This window comes from Cuculus canorus, chromosome 12 (assembly GCF_017976375.1).
Source record: "Cuculus canorus isolate bCucCan1 chromosome 12, bCucCan1.pri, whole genome shotgun sequence".
Classification (NCBI taxonomy): Eukaryota; Metazoa; Chordata; class Aves; order Cuculiformes; family Cuculidae; genus Cuculus; species Cuculus canorus.
The window spans coordinates 17,167,194-17,181,311 of record NC_071412.1 but is presented as its reverse complement, the minus strand read 5'-3'; the positions used below and the strand labels follow the sequence as shown (position 1 = coordinate 17,181,311).

Genomic DNA, 14,118 nt, shown 5'->3' with positions numbered 1-14,118 from the left:
ACCCCAACTCTCTCAGCCTGTCCTTGCACAGGAGGTGCTCCGGCCTTCGGATTATCTCTGTGGCCTCCTCTGGACTCGCTCCAACAGCTCCATGTCCTTCCTGAGGACTCCAGATCTGAACACAGCACTCCAGGTGGGGTCTCACCAGAGCAGGGGGGCAGAATCCCCTCCCTCTCCCTGCTGGTCCCACGGCTTTGGATGCAGCCCAGGACACGGTTGGTTTCTGGGCTGCCTCATGTTGAGCTCCTCATCCCCGGCACCCCAAATCCTCCTCAGGGCTGCTCTCAACCCTGAACCCCTGACAGCAGAGGAGTAGAAGCTGCTCCTCGGTGAAACACCCTTTTTGAGGGATGGATCTTGGGGTCTCCTCTGGGTTTCTTCCCTCCTGGATGGCCGGGAAGGGCTGAGCCGGCTGGAAAAGGCTTTTGCGGGCGGTGACGGCGCTGGGAGCGGGTTCTGCGCTGGTTCCTCCTCCCAGACACGAGGGAGGAGTTCTGTGCAGGGCAGGAGAAACCGAAAGTGCAGGCGAGAGGGAGGGTGCCCAGCTCGCCACACCATGGCCGGCACTAGCCCCGCTCCCCGGGTGAGCCCGGCGGGTCCAGGCATGATGGAGAGGGATGGAGAGGGATGGAGAGGGATGGAGAGGGATGGAGAGGGATGGAGAGGGATGGGGGCTCCGGGCGGGGCGGGGTCCAGGCCATCAGAGAGTCCCCAGGAGAGCAGCGGGGATGAGTTCTGGTTTTTTTTACCCTCCCTGGTCCCCTATCCAGCGCTGCCACAGCACCGATGGGGGCGGGAGGGAGGCAGGACGTCAGGGGGATGGGCTGAGCAGGGTGGTGGGTGGCTGGGAGGATGGTCCCCAACCTGCCAGGGGGTCATCCAGGCGTCTTTAGATGCTTCCTCCGCGCCCCAGCACGTGTGTGAGCCCGGCTGGACCAGGGATGGATGGAGGAGGATGCAGGCTGTGGGCTCTGGCTGGGCGAGGAGGGAAGTCCAGGGCACCAGCGAGTCCCCAGCCCCAAGGCGTGGTGGGGGAGAGCAGTGGGGATAAGAGTTTAGGGGTGTTACAACCTCTTTGGTCTCCAATCCAGCCCTGGGATGCACAGATGCCAGAGGGAGGGAGGGAGGAGGGAGGAAGGAGGAGGAGAGGTTGGGTTGAGCAATGGACATGGTTGGGGGATGGCTGCAAGGATGGTCCCCAGGCTGCCAGGGTTTCATCCAGGGGTCTTTAGGTGCTTCCTCCACGTCTCATCCTCTGTGCTGCCTCTCTGCAGGTGTGTGTGTCCCACCTCCCAGCCCCCTAGTCGAGGGGACTGTCCTGTTCCTTCTTTGCTAGAGGGACAGAAAGGACCCAGCAGGTCCTCCTCCATCCAACCATACCATGTTGTATGGGCCATCTCTGGCCTGCTTACAGGCCCTGGGCATCGCTGGTGGCAAGTGGCTGGGCACTGATTGCTCCAAGTAGGGTTTGCAGGTCGTCTCCCTCACCAAAATGTGGTTTCAGAAGCTCTTAAAAATGCAGCCTGGCCCTCATTCCTCTTCCTCTGTCTCCAAGGTCCTAGAAGATGACTTCCAGTTCCTCCGTTGTGAGGACTGCCAGCAGGAATCGCCCAACCTTAAACTCCTCACCTGCCTCCACACTTTGTGCCTCAGTTGCCTGAGGAAGAACAAACTCACTGGGCACTGTCACATGTGCCAAACGGCTATCCCACAGGCCAGCAGCACCCCCAGCATGGACAACCTGCTCTTCACAAACCTGCAGGCCAGACTCAAGGTCTACAAGAAGATTGTTGATAGAGTTGACTTGTTCTGCGGCTACTGCAAGAAAGCTGGTGAGCTTTGGTGCTCCAGCTGCAAGGAGTTCCTTTGCACCAACTGCTTTGAGGTCCACCAGCGCTACCTGAAGAGGGAGAGCCATGATGCCAAGAGGGTGATGGACATCAGGGCAGGGTCTGCTAAGGATTTCCTTGAGGGCACCAGGAAGACCAGTAACTTGTCCTGCTCCAACCCGACCCACAAGAGCCAGACTGTAAGGTAGGTCTAAGAGGGTCTGTCTCCATCTGGGTGGTTTCTTGTCACAAATCTCTTTGGGCTAGTCCATGATGGGACTAAGAAGGGTGTCCCTGTCCCTCTGCTGCTCTGACTGCCACCATGTCATGGAGAAGATGGGTGGGAAGTAATGATCAGTGGGCTGTAGGGCATGGAGGAAGGGTTTGGATGAAGTTGAGTTTAAGCTGAGAGGGAAAGATGCTGGAGCATCCCTGGAGGCCAACACTGATGCTAGCCAGGATGGCCCAGATGGAACCGCTGCCTCAGCATGTCCGTAGCCCACCACTTGTCCAGGCTACCAGGACTTAGATGAGGGATGGATGATGATCTCTACCTCCCACTTCTTATATTCTTACCTTAGGCATCTTATGGAGAAAAGATACTCTTATCTTATATTCTTACTCATAACCCCAATAAGGGGTCATGGAAGGGCAGGGAGCTCATTTCTCTACTGCCCTTGTGGTGCACGGATGAATGCCTACTGTAATGCTTGCACAGTCACCGCAGTGACTTTAGCAGAAACCCTGTGGAGATGGTAAACCGATGTATTACTCTGCAATTGAGAGAGTATAAAACCAAACACCTGGCCCAAACTTGATGGTAACTTAAAGTCAAACAATGAATGAATTTGCAATCTGATAAATGGATTCATTACAAAGTGCATGCTCTGCTTGTGCTCGGCCTCCAGCATCTACTGCAACAAGTGCGAGAAGGCGCTGTGCTGCATCTGCGCGCTGCTGGACAGCCAACACGGGTCCTTCTGCGACATCCGCAGCGAGACCCAGCGCAGGCAGGAGGAGCTGAGCACCATGGTCCAGGAGCTGAAGCAGAAGAGAAGCAGCTTTGAGGCCACCTACTCGGTGCTGCAGGATGAGGCTGCGCGGCTGGAGCAGGCACAGCGGGAGATGCGGGAGCTGATCCGGGAGCGTGTGGAGCATTTGGTGCAGCTGATCCGGCAGGAGGAAGAGGAGCTGCTGGTGCTGGTGGAGACGCAGCAGGAGCAGGGCCGGCGGGAGCTGGCGAGGGAGCTGGAGCACATGGAGGGGATGCTGCGGCGGATGGAGGCGAGCGAGCGGCTGGTGGAGAAGATGAACCTCTATGCCACGGAGCAGGAGGTGATGGACATGCAGCCCTTCATCAAGAAGTCACTGGAGGACCTGCAGTGCCTGCAGCCGGCGGCAACAGGGGACCAAGTGCAACGTGGGAACTTTGCTGAGTGCAGAGCCAGGCTGCAGGCACTGGTGGAGCGTGTCACAGGGCACCCAGGTGAGGAGGCATTTGGCCAGGCCAGCTAGGGTAGGTCACCCACTAACTACTTCTGCTCCTCAGCTCTCCAGCCACTTTGTCTTTGCTCAGCCTTTGTCCAGAATCATCTGGGGCAATGCCCTTTTTGGGCTGTTTATTACTGCCTTGGGATGGTGTCCAGCTGGGAAGGTGAGATGTTCCCAGGGGCACTCCCTGACAGGGATGGCAAGAAGTCCATGACCGATGCTGGGTTTGGTCCAGTCTTCCCCTAGCTCTTCAGCAGCAGCGCTGTAGTGGACAAGCTGGCGGTTTGGGAATGGTGAAGATCTTGGCATCTGTGGTGCTTGCAGGGATGGTGTGGTGGAGGATCCAGGTTTGGTCAGAAGTTGGTAGCATCCTCCCAGAAAATGGGAGGAGGAAAAAGCAGTGGGAGGAGGAGACTCTGCTGGGTCTTCTGCTTCAGCCCCCTGCTGCTGTCTTCAGACCTGGGCTAAGACCAGTGTCCTCTTTGGTGTCCACATCTGAGTTCCCCAGAGTGAGCTCATGGACTGTGGATGGTCCATAGAAAAGCTTAGGTGTGTTGTCCTGGATGGAGCTTAGGGCTTCTTGGGGACAAGGTGCCTCCCACCCCACTCCTTGCATCTCCATTGTGTGATAGGCATTGACCCTTCATCTCCCCTCTCCACCCCAGCAAGGCAGGCTGAGGGGACCCTCTGAGCCCTGATTCTCCCTTCCTGCTCCCTTCATCCTCCCTCCACAGGTACCTCTGGTCCCCAGCATGACTCCCCATCAGAAGATGAGACCACCCTGATCCTCGAGCCTCCCAGGGAGCAATGTCAATCACATGGAGGTGTCCCCACGGGCCTGCCTGCCCACCACCAGCCTTGTGTCCCCGTTTTGGAGCCCTCTGGCAGCAGTGAACACATATGTCCAGACAAGGAAGGGAACATAGACCCCACCCAATCCATACCTCCAGCCGTTCTGATGCAGAGGAATAAAGAAGCAGTGGAGGACTCAGCATCAGCCCATGAGGACACTGCGCCTCTTCCCAGGAGCATCCAGCATCCTCTGGCCTCCTTGCAGAAAGATCTCAGTGACTGGGCCAGGTCCAACATGCAGCAGGCAGACAAGCTCCTGAAGATCAGCAATTGCCTCTTGCAAGCCCAGTGCAGAGCAAACAGGCACCTGGTGTCCATGACCCAGGAGATCCAGGCCATGTCTCGCTCCCTGGCCGCCATCGCTTCTGCTGTGAGACCCTTGCTGCAGTCCATGGCTGGTCCACAGGATCCTGCCACCGCAAATGTGGAATGGTCTTCCCTGCCCTCTGACCTGCTGGAATTCCCTCACAGCACCTTGCAGAAGCATGAACTGCTGGTCCCAGTATCTACCCCATCTTCCCCAAGCAGACCCCCTCCTGCCTCCCCCCCAGCCAGTCCAGTGTGCTCGGAGCCCCCTAGCTCACACTCTGAGGGGGAATGCTCCAAATCAAGGCACTCCACCAGGGGCAAGCGTGGTGGGAAGCCCAGCACCAGACTTCGGAAGCGGAGGAAGAAGTGAGACTCTGTAAACCAAAACGTTTGCTGTGGACTTTGGCTGCTTGGAAACCCCTATGAAGGTCCCTATGGAGACCAAGATCTCCATCTCACCTTGCTATATCAATAAATCCTCCTGGGACAAACAGTGCATTGGTCTTCTGCTGGGTTTGGCAAGGCAGCACCTCCCCCGTGAATGAGCCCTCACTGCTGCATAGCAAGAACATGCTCGGGAGCAGCATGATCCCACCAATTATCTATTTTCTTTCCTTCCCAACATGTGTGACCTTCTGGCTTATGGGTCTGGGATGGATGGGAAGGCAGCAAACCCGTGTGGGAGAGATGGAGGAAAGGCTTTAATGCAAGGATAGGTGAATGAGCTGGCAGGTAGCTAGGAAGAATGGGCACCTCTTTGGCCCAGCCTACAAGCTCACCGCTGGATTTCAGCCTCAGTAGCATCTCCAAGAGATAACCTGTGTGGGACACAGCTGTGGGAAGAACTGCAAATCCTCCTTTGGTTAGCAGGATCCAACCGCTCTAGCCCGGGATATGAACCTCCTAAATGGAAACACAGGGTTATGGTTTTCCGACCTCTCCCCTGGCTTTCCAAGCTTAAAGCCAGCCAGGGGATGTATTTTGTTGTTCTTTGGCTCCTCCACCTGCCTACAGGAGCAGAAGAAATAAACCATTTTCCTAATCTGTTGTGCATTGCATTTCCTTTTGCTCCTCGTTCCCACAGTAACCACGTGCTCAAAAAGGCAGAGGTGGTGGGTGCTGCGGTGGTGGGTCCTTTGCAGCATGATGGCCCCTTGAGCCTAAGAAGCAGCTGAGATAAGCATGGGACAATGCATGTACATAGACTTGCAGCTATCCTTGAGATAGGTGTTGGCTTCAAGACAAGCAAGAGAGCACCAAGAGGTCCTGTTTGCTCAGGGAGGTGCCAAGAAAGCTCATCAGCCCACTCCCCAGGGGGACAACCCAACTTATTTCCTTTTGGATGGTGCACAGCTGTCCTGCCCACCAGCAGCGAGCCAGTTTGGATTATTCCAAAACAGCCCGATCCAGCCACAGGTACCACTCAGAACTCCTGGGTGACTCACCTACTTGTGTGAGCAAAGCCATGAGAACGCCAACATTCACCCAGAGGGAGAGGCAGAGCAAACAACCTTGTGCTGGCCCCATACAAGGACTCCTGTCTAAAGCCGCTCTCCTCCCTTGTGTCACTCCAACACACAACCTGCTTTTCCTGCTGATTTATAGCCTCTAACCAGGCATGAGGAAGCCTGCAGGGTGATTCAGCTGGGTTAGCCTGCCCTTGTCCCCTCCTTCTGGGGACCACGGAGGGGACAACCTGCTGCTGAATGATCCCAGGAAGGGCTGGACTGCCCAGATTCCATTGGGGTCCGTTCTGCCCCAGGTTTAAGAATTCTAATATTTCTTAGAAATTACAATTCTTAACATCGAATAGCTCTAATATTATTCTTGATAAGGATTATCCTGTTCATTATTTTACTACCGCTCGTTTCAACACCAAGTCCTGCCGGTGGCTCCATGGGACAAGTCTGTTCAGGAACAGTTAATCAGTTACAGTATGCACAAGCATTTCCCTCCCTTTTGCTAAAATCCCATAAACCACCAGGAAACAGGAGTGGCTGCACGGGTTCAGGCGCCACCGTGTGGAGTCAAGTCCTGCAGGAGCAAAGATGCAGTGCAGGGCAACCGATGGGGATCTCCTCTACGGTCCCTCTTTTTCCTTTCATTCTTCCACCTAATTGAAGCTTAGATGTCCTCTACTTCCTCAAAAAAGCAACTTATGCTTGGTAGAGAAGAGCCAGCCCCGAGTCCCTCACACAAAATCATGGAGTGTCCTGAGTTGGAAGGGACCCACAAGAATTATTGAGTCCAACTCCTGTCTCTGCACAGGACAACCCCAACTCTCACACCGTGTGTCTGAGTGCCTTGTCCAAATGCTTCTGGACTATTGTCAGCCTTGGCTCCGCTTCCCTGAGGAGCTGTTCCAGTGCTCCACCACCCCCTGCGCGAAGAACATTTTCCCAATCTCCAACCTAACCCTCCCCTGGCACATCTTCCTGCCATTCCCTCAGATCCTATCTATCGTTGGTCACCAGAAAGAAGAGCTCAGTGCCTGCTTCTCGTCCTCCCCTCATGTTGAAGCTATAGACTATAATAAGATCTCCCTTCAGTCTCCTCCAGGCTGAACAGACCCAGTGACTTCAGCTGCTCCTCATACAGTGACCCCTCTAAACCCCTCACCAACTTTGTGCCCCCCTCTGGACACTCCCCAGTAGCTTTAGATCCTCTTTATACTGTGGTGACCACCCAGTGCTTGAGGTGGGGTTGCACCAGTGCAGAGCAGAGCGGGACAATCACTTCCCTTGATCAGTTGGGAATGCTGTGCTTGACAGACCCCAGGATGTGGTTGGCAACATCCTGGAACTCCTCAGTTGCCCTTGGTATGAGCAGTTCCATAAGGATCATCACCGCCTCAAAGGAGCTGGTGAGAGGGACAGATTTGGGCACCTGAAGAGTGGGTTTGCCTTGGAAAAGTGTCACCCTCCACACTATTTACCAGCAGCCCTGCTGCAGAAGGGTCCCATGATCTGAAGATGGGACATATGGTCTGGAGGTGGGACATCTCTCAGTGGATCTTACAGAGCTGGTTGTTACCAAAAATGGGGTGGTGGGAAACGCAGTTGGCTGCACAGCAAATTCAACATCTCTCCTGTGGGCAAAGGACCCGATCCTGCACCTCAGTAGCTCATTAGAGCCCACCACAATGGGTTTTCCAGGGAACTGGATGCTCTCAGCTGTTGCCAGTTGCCCTTATAGGAGGTGCTCTGAGTATCACCTGAGGTGGGAAGCAGCTGTGGGCTATAAAAGGTCCCTGGCAGCAGTTGCTTCTTATGGTGGATTCTGGTAGGCAGGATGAGGTCTAGAAGCAGCCTAGTGTTTGTTCTTTTCTGCTGTGTTTTTGGGGAGGTGGTTGTTTACAACCCCTGGGGTGTCTTTAGAGGGGAGGCAGAGCTATGGAGATACGGAGGGATTCCTTCCTTTGGGCAATCCCATTCCTACTCCCGCTCTTCCCCCTGGGCATGGGTGGATGTCTCTCAGCTGCAGGCTGCAGCCCCTTTGCACCCCGTGACTGTGCAGTGCCAGGAGGCGCAGGTGGTGGTCACAGTGCACAGGGACCTCTTTGGCACGGGGCGCCTGGTCAGAGCCATGGACTTGACTCTGGGCTCAGCTGGTTGCCCGCCTGCAGCCTGGAGTGCCGTTGAGACCACGGTCACCTTCGTGGCTGGACTGCATGAGTGTGGCAACACCCTCAGGGTAAGGCTGGAAGGGGCTGGAGCGCTGTGGGTGTGGAGGGAGGTGTGTGTCTGCCTCTTGACTTGCACCTCAGTGCCTTGGGATGCTGAGAATGGCAGGCGTTGTTGTGTAGGTGAGCTCGGGGAAGTGTTCCGATGCCTTTCCTAGAAGCTTAACATCTCACCCAGCTTTTCCAGAGTAGCAGAAGCTGTGCTGTCTTGCCTGGGGTTAGCTCCAGCATTGTGTGAGCAGGGAAAGGCACCCAAGAGGCAGAGAAACTGGGGTGTTCCTGATGAATACAGAGGTATTTAAATCTTCCAAGACTATTTAGGCTGTTGCTGCCACCTCCAGGATGGAGCGCAGATGACCTGGTGCTGGGAGCCACTGTAGCAGCTGGTGCCTGCTTTAGGGGACATGTGGGTGCTGCTCGAGTGTAGCATGAAGCTCTTTCACAGAGAACTTAAATTGGAAGTGGTCTCTCTCCCCTGGGAGAGGTTGGCTCGCCCACAGTGAGCAGGTGACTCCAGCCAGCAGATGACCTCATTGAATCGCCTGAGCAGAAGTCACCTTGTGCTATAGAACCATAGAATGATTTGAGTTGGAAAGGACCTTAAAGCCCATCCAGTTCCAACCTCCTGCTGTGGACAGGGACACCTCCCACTGGATCAGGTTGCTCAAAGCCCCATCCAACCTGGCCTTGAACACCTCCAGGGACGGGGCAGCCACACTCAGCTAGTCAAGGGACAGGCTGGAGCAGCTTTCCAGCCCGGAGCAACCCTGCAGCAGGATGAGTGGCACTTGCCTGGCTCCAGCACAAATGCTTCTGGCTGATGAGCGGAAGAAACACCTCAGTACTGAGTCTCCATGCTTAAATGTGCTGCTCTGTGTATGATGTCAAAAACTATGGCTCTTAATGACTGGATAATGTCTTGCCTTTGCCCAGGTGACCCCCGATGCGCTAGTCTACAGCACGAGCTTAAATTACAAACCAGTTCTTATTGGCAGCCCTGTCATCATCCGCACCAACCCTGCTGTGGTTCCTATTGAGTGCCACTACCCAAGGTAAGTCCACGCAGATGAGCACCAAGCAAGACCTTCCGCTGCCACAGAATTTAACTATGAGCATCTCTTCCCCAGGAGGGACAATGTGAGCAGCCATGGTGTCAAGCCCACATGGGTGCCCTTCCAGTTCACCATGTCCTCCGAGGAGAAGCTGCCCTTTTCCCTGCGCCTCATGAATGGTAGGTTTTGCCTTGGGGCCTCCTTAGGTGCAGGGCACCCTGAGGTGGCCGTGCTTCTACTAGATGGCACAGCTGGTGCTGCTGTGCATCCTGGTGCTCCCAGAGCAGCAGGGGTTCGGTGTAGTTGTGATGGGTACCCAGGGATTTGTGCCTGTTGTGGTTTCCCTGGCTGAAAGCAGTAAAGCACAAGCTGGCTTTCCATTTATGAGTGCCTGGTGACATCTCTCCTTCCAGATGACTGGAGCGCTGAGAGAGTCTCTCCCACATTTCAACTGGGAGAGGTCCTCCATTTCCAAGCTGGCGTCAACACAGAAAACCATGCACCTCTGAGGCTCTTTGTGGACACCTGCGTGGCCACCCGGACCCCGGACAGGAGCTCTTCTCCCCAGTATGCTTTCATTGACTTTAGCGGGTAAGAGCTGGTTGTTCCCTTCTTTAAAGACCCCTTTCTGCCGGTCATGGGTATTTGATTTCCTGGTGATCCTTGCTTTTGTGTCTAGGTGCCTGGTGGATGGACAACTGGATGATTCCACCTCGACTTTCATATCCCCAAGACCCAGGCAAGATGTGCTTCAGTTTGCAGTAGATGCATTCAAGTTTGCAGGAGACCCCAACAATCTGGTAAATACTTCCTGACGTGAGCTCCCTTGTCTAGACCAGGGCTGTGGCCTCATTGTTAGGAAAGTTAAAATGGTTTTGTCTAGAACAACATTCCCAACGCAATTGCCTCATGGCAGCACATGGCTGAGGTCACCCTGTATTGCCACTTCTGGATCATGACTCTCTGAACCAAGGATCTTCCTTGGACACCAATTCTGATACTGGTTAAGACAAGCCCTTCTGATGAGTTTCAAGAGCTGAACCCTTAAGTGGCTTGAAGAAAGCGAGGTCGGGCTGAGCCGCTCTGGGGAGATGGTGGTTGCATTGGAGACTGACTCCAAGGTACAAGAGAAAGCCATAAAGGCAAATGGCAACCTAATCCCTTTGCTCTGCTTGGCCTCCCCAGATCTACATCACCTGCCACCTGAAGGTATCCCTGGCTGACCAAGCTCCTGACCCTCTGAACAAGGCTTGCTCCTTCAACAAAACCAACAACCTGTGAGTAGCTGGAACAGCAGCTTGCCCAAAGATGAAGAGCTTGGCCTTCTCGTCTGGTGTGTCACCTTGTAGGAAGGTGGAGTTGGCCATCTGGGTGGAAGGGTTTTGGTCTCTCCTAGGAGACCCCAAAGCATGTGAGGGATTCTGCTATAGGGTGGAGTGGTCACCAGGCTCTCTTCTAGCTGGGCTCCTGTCGAAGGCACCTGGGATGTCTGCTCCTGCTGTGAGATGAGGAGCTGTGGCTTGACCAGGCACTCCAGGAGGCTCCATGTTGCCCCCCAAGGGCAAGGAGGACGTGCCCGGAGAGAACTGCCCTCTGAACTGGGTAGGTTACAGCATTTGTCACTGTCATGGCAACTTAATCAGAGGTGGATGGCTGGAGCTACCTGTTGGCTCCTCATTGCTGATCCGAGGCTTGAGAGAGTTAGATGCTCAAACAAGCATGTGAGTGCTCAAAAGTCCTCCATTTCAGATCCCTTGGTGAGAGAAGCAGATGTTGTGGTTGGACCTCTCTTCATCCACAGCTGGCACGATGAGCCAGTTAGGAGGATGCCTACACGAGGTAGGACAAACCTGGGGAAGGGGAGGGCTCTTTGTGCAGCACGTCCTGGCTTTAGCCATAACCACCTCCTTATTTCTGCTTCCTAGATGCAGGTCATCTGTGGATGGTACTGGGGCTGCCCACAGTAGCTGTTTTGGTCATCCTGATCCTTGCTGTTCTAGGAGCTCTAACTGTCTGCTGGAAATCCAGCAACCCTGTTTAAACCCCTGTTTTCAACTTTTATAGTCTGTCCAATAAAAAAATAAGCTGAAGGACTGGAAGGCTTGGTAAGGTGGGAGTGGAGAAGTCTTCCTGGAGAGACTGAGCTACCCCAATCTTCATGCATCTTTAGCTGTGCTTCTTTGCACTCAGTTTGGGTCTTGCTCTCCTGAAGTCCTCTCCTCAGCAGAGTTTTGTACAGCCTTACGCTGCTGTCAATGCCTCCCAGAACACCTAGCTGGGAAGTGTTGCCAGAAAAAGTCACCTCCAACTGCTCTCTTTGGTTTCTAAGAAGCATGGAGGTTTGTTTAGCCTCAAAACACTTCACCTTCTGTGTCGCTACTTGGCTCTGCTCCACACTGGTAACTCTTTACTGAACAAGCCAAGAGGAGCTAAGGGTTTAGTAAAACTTGGACCACTCATCTCGTGTTCGAAGCTGTTGCTGGGAGAGAAATCAAGCTTTACTGGATGAGAGGGGGACCACAACGCCTGGGTTGGTAGGTTGAGCTCTTCCAGGAACAGATGGAGGCAGAAATTCCAGTCCCTGCCCCAAGGACTGTTTACACATAGTTATATGTCAAAAGCCTTGGCTGAAATGTATAAACAGTCCTTGGGGCAGGGACTGGAATTTCTGCCCCTGCTTCGTGCCCCCCTCCTCCCCCCTTCCCTTCAAAAAGGGGCTTTCTGATCTGCCTGACTTGCATTTGCTTTTTTTTTTTCCCTCTCATTGCTATGAAACTTGGGCTGCTCTGCAGAGCAGCCGTAACAGTGAGTTGTTCCTGCCCCAGACCCAAGACCCGTTCTTCTCTGCTAGCTGGGACAATCACCGAATGGTTTGGGTTGGAAGGGACCTCAAAGCCCATCCAGTTTCAACCCCCTGCCCTGGGCAGGGACACTTTCCACTGGATTAGGATGCTCAAAGCCCCATCCAGTCTGAACGCTTCCAGGGATGGGGTTAGACACGATTTTTCTGGGCAACCTCGGCCAGGGCCTCACCGCCTGCACGGGAAAACATTTTGATCTCCCCTCTTTGAGCTGAAAACCATTCCCGCTCATCCTGTCCCTGTACTCCCCAGCTTTCCTGCAGGCCCCCTTTTAGATTTCCAGTTTAGGCAGTGGTTGGAACTGGACCAACTGAACATCAGAGCAAAGTCAAGCGGCTGGATTCACAGAAAACTGAGACCCGTGAGAAGCTGAGGTTTGCTTGCAGCATGGCCACTTCTTGCGTTGGCTTTGCAGGGGCAGAAGGGCTTCTGCAACCTCTTAGCCTACGCTGAGGCACCTTGGGCAGCCCTCCTGGCTGTGAGGGACAGAGGAAAGTGGTGTATTGCATACCCTGGCACGTCTTTAGGTGCCATCCAGTGCCCTGGAGACCCTCAGCTGGATGGCCTTTGATAGGTGTCACCTTGTAGAAAGATGTCTTTGGCACAAGGTACAGAGCTGGTACTTGGGTCACCTGAACCCCAGGCCCATCCCTTCCCTTGGCTGCTTGTGGATCTAAAAGCAAATTAACCCCCCCTCAAAGTTACAAGATTGGTTCTAGGTTGGATCAGGGAGCTCACAGACTTCAGGTTGGGGTTGTCAGTATGGATTCTTTCCTCATCCATGTAATCGGACCCTTGTTAGAGGGTTTTGGTCCTTGTCTTGCAGCAAGGTGGGAGGTAGGAGCTTTTAAGGGGAGTAGCTGGGAAAATTCTTCACCATCCTCTTAGAGCTGTGAGCTGTCAGCTTTCAGGGTAGAAGGGAGAGGAGAAGGATGGAAATGTGGGTGGAAGGGATCTCAAAGTCTCTACTCCAACACCAGGTGGATCAGGCCTGTGTTGGCCTGGCTGAGGCTCGCAATGCCGTTAATGGAGATCCCCACTTCTGTGTGCCCAGCTGAGAGCTGCACAAACCTCCTGTGGAAGAAATATTTCCCCGTTCAACCTAAGCCTCCCAGACCATGAGTTGTGGCTGTTGCTGTGTTAAATCTTCACATAACTGATTCCTTCTTGATGATCATCTAGAGAATAGGCCGAGTGCCTTGACAGCCCCTTGGGACATGTGCTCTGAGTGGAGACTATCCCTCTGGTTTGCTGAGACACACAGAGAAGCCTCCATCCCTGGAGGCCTTTAAAAGACAGGTAGATGAAGTGCTTAGGGATATGATTTAGTAATGGACAGGTATGGTTGGACTTAATGATCTCAAAGGTCTTTTCCAACCTAGGGATTCTATGATTCTAAATGGAAATCCTTTTCCATGCCACTTGCCATAGTTGCCTTGTGGCCACTTTAAGCAAACTACCCCATCTGGCTCCAGGGAGGAAGACTAAAGCTGATCTACAAAGAAATTGAGGATGGGAAAACGTGCTTTGGCTTTCCAGAGCAGCAATTACCCCTCCAGTAGCTTCTGCCCTATCCCTGGCTCTAGTGATGCTCAACAGCAGCACTGACCTTGCTGTGTGATAAGAAGGGGTTTTTTTTAACTTAAAACTTTTTTATAAGGAAAAATGAGATGTGCTTTAAAGCCTTTGTGCAATGGGGGAATAACACTGGGTTTGTGCTTGTCCTGTGCCCTGGGACTTTCTGCTCTCTGCCTGCTCCAAAAAAAATGAACTCATGTGTTCCCAAATGGGCTGGTCCACAGCCAATGTCCTGTTGTTCTTGGAATAAAGATGGGACAGCCAGTCTGGGCAAGGCCTAAACTGGGAGCAGAAATCCCCTTTTTCATAAAGAAAGCAGCAGTGCAAGGGAGGGGATTCTGCCCCTCTACTGTGCTCTCACAAGATCCTACCTGGGGCACTCGGTGACCTCTAGTTCAGTTCTGGAGTCCTCAGCACAGGAAGGATGTGGAGCTGATGGAGTGATCCAAGGAGCTGGAGTGATC

General features: G+C 53.8%; 2 protein-coding genes across 2 annotated transcripts; both read left to right on the top strand.

Annotated features, from left to right (window-relative positions):
- Nucleotides 1-117: 117 nt before the first annotated feature.
- On the top strand, nt 118-5,524 carry LOC104066313 (protein PML). The gene is made up of 4 exons (XM_054077393.1): nt 118-583; nt 1,556-2,034; nt 2,738-3,315; nt 4,055-5,524. The coding sequence occupies exons 1-4, from the start codon at nt 557-559 to the stop codon at nt 4,849-4,851; spliced, it is 1,881 nt and encodes a 626-aa protein (XP_053933368.1). The 5' UTR covers nt 118-556; the 3' UTR covers nt 4,852-5,524.
- Nucleotides 5,525-7,547: 2,023 nt separating this feature from the next.
- LOC104066314 (zona pellucida sperm-binding protein 3) lies at nt 7,548-11,773 on the top strand. Its single transcript, XM_009568898.2, has 9 exons — nt 7,548-8,174; nt 9,097-9,215; nt 9,291-9,394; nt 9,629-9,806; nt 9,895-10,015; nt 10,401-10,492; nt 10,675-10,817; nt 10,965-11,054; nt 11,141-11,773. Exons 1-9 carry the CDS (start codon nt 7,773-7,775, stop codon nt 11,254-11,256), a joined length of 1,365 nt encoding a protein of 454 aa, XP_009567193.2. The 5' UTR covers nt 7,548-7,772; the 3' UTR covers nt 11,257-11,773.
- Nucleotides 11,774-14,118: the final 2,345 nt, after the last annotated feature.

What these genes read in the sequence shown, in the direction of transcription:
- LOC104066313 (XM_054077393.1), top strand. Translation starts at nt 557, where the DNA reads ATGGCCGGCACTAGCCCCGCTCCCCGG. An exon ending in CACAAGAGCCAGACTGTAAG is followed by an intron (nt 2,035 to 2,737) that starts GTAGGTCTAAGA and finishes CTCGGCCTCCAG; the next exon opens with CATCTACTGCAACAAGTGCG. An exon ending in GCGTGTCACAGGGCACCCAG is followed by an intron (nt 3,316 to 4,054) that starts GTGAGGAGGCAT and finishes CTCCCTCCACAG; the next exon opens with GTACCTCTGGTCCCCAGCAT.
- LOC104066314 (XM_009568898.2), top strand. Translation starts at nt 7,773, where the DNA reads ATGAGGTCTAGAAGCAGCCTAGTGTTTGTTCTTTTCTGCTGTGTTTTT. An exon ending in AGTGTGGCAACACCCTCAGG is followed by an intron (nt 8,175 to 9,096) that starts GTAAGGCTGGAA and finishes GCCTTTGCCCAG; the next exon opens with GTGACCCCCGATGCGCTAGT. An exon ending in AGAACTGCCCTCTGAACTGG is followed by an intron (nt 10,818 to 10,964) that starts GTAGGTTACAGC and finishes CCTCCATTTCAG; the next exon opens with ATCCCTTGGTGAGAGAAGCA.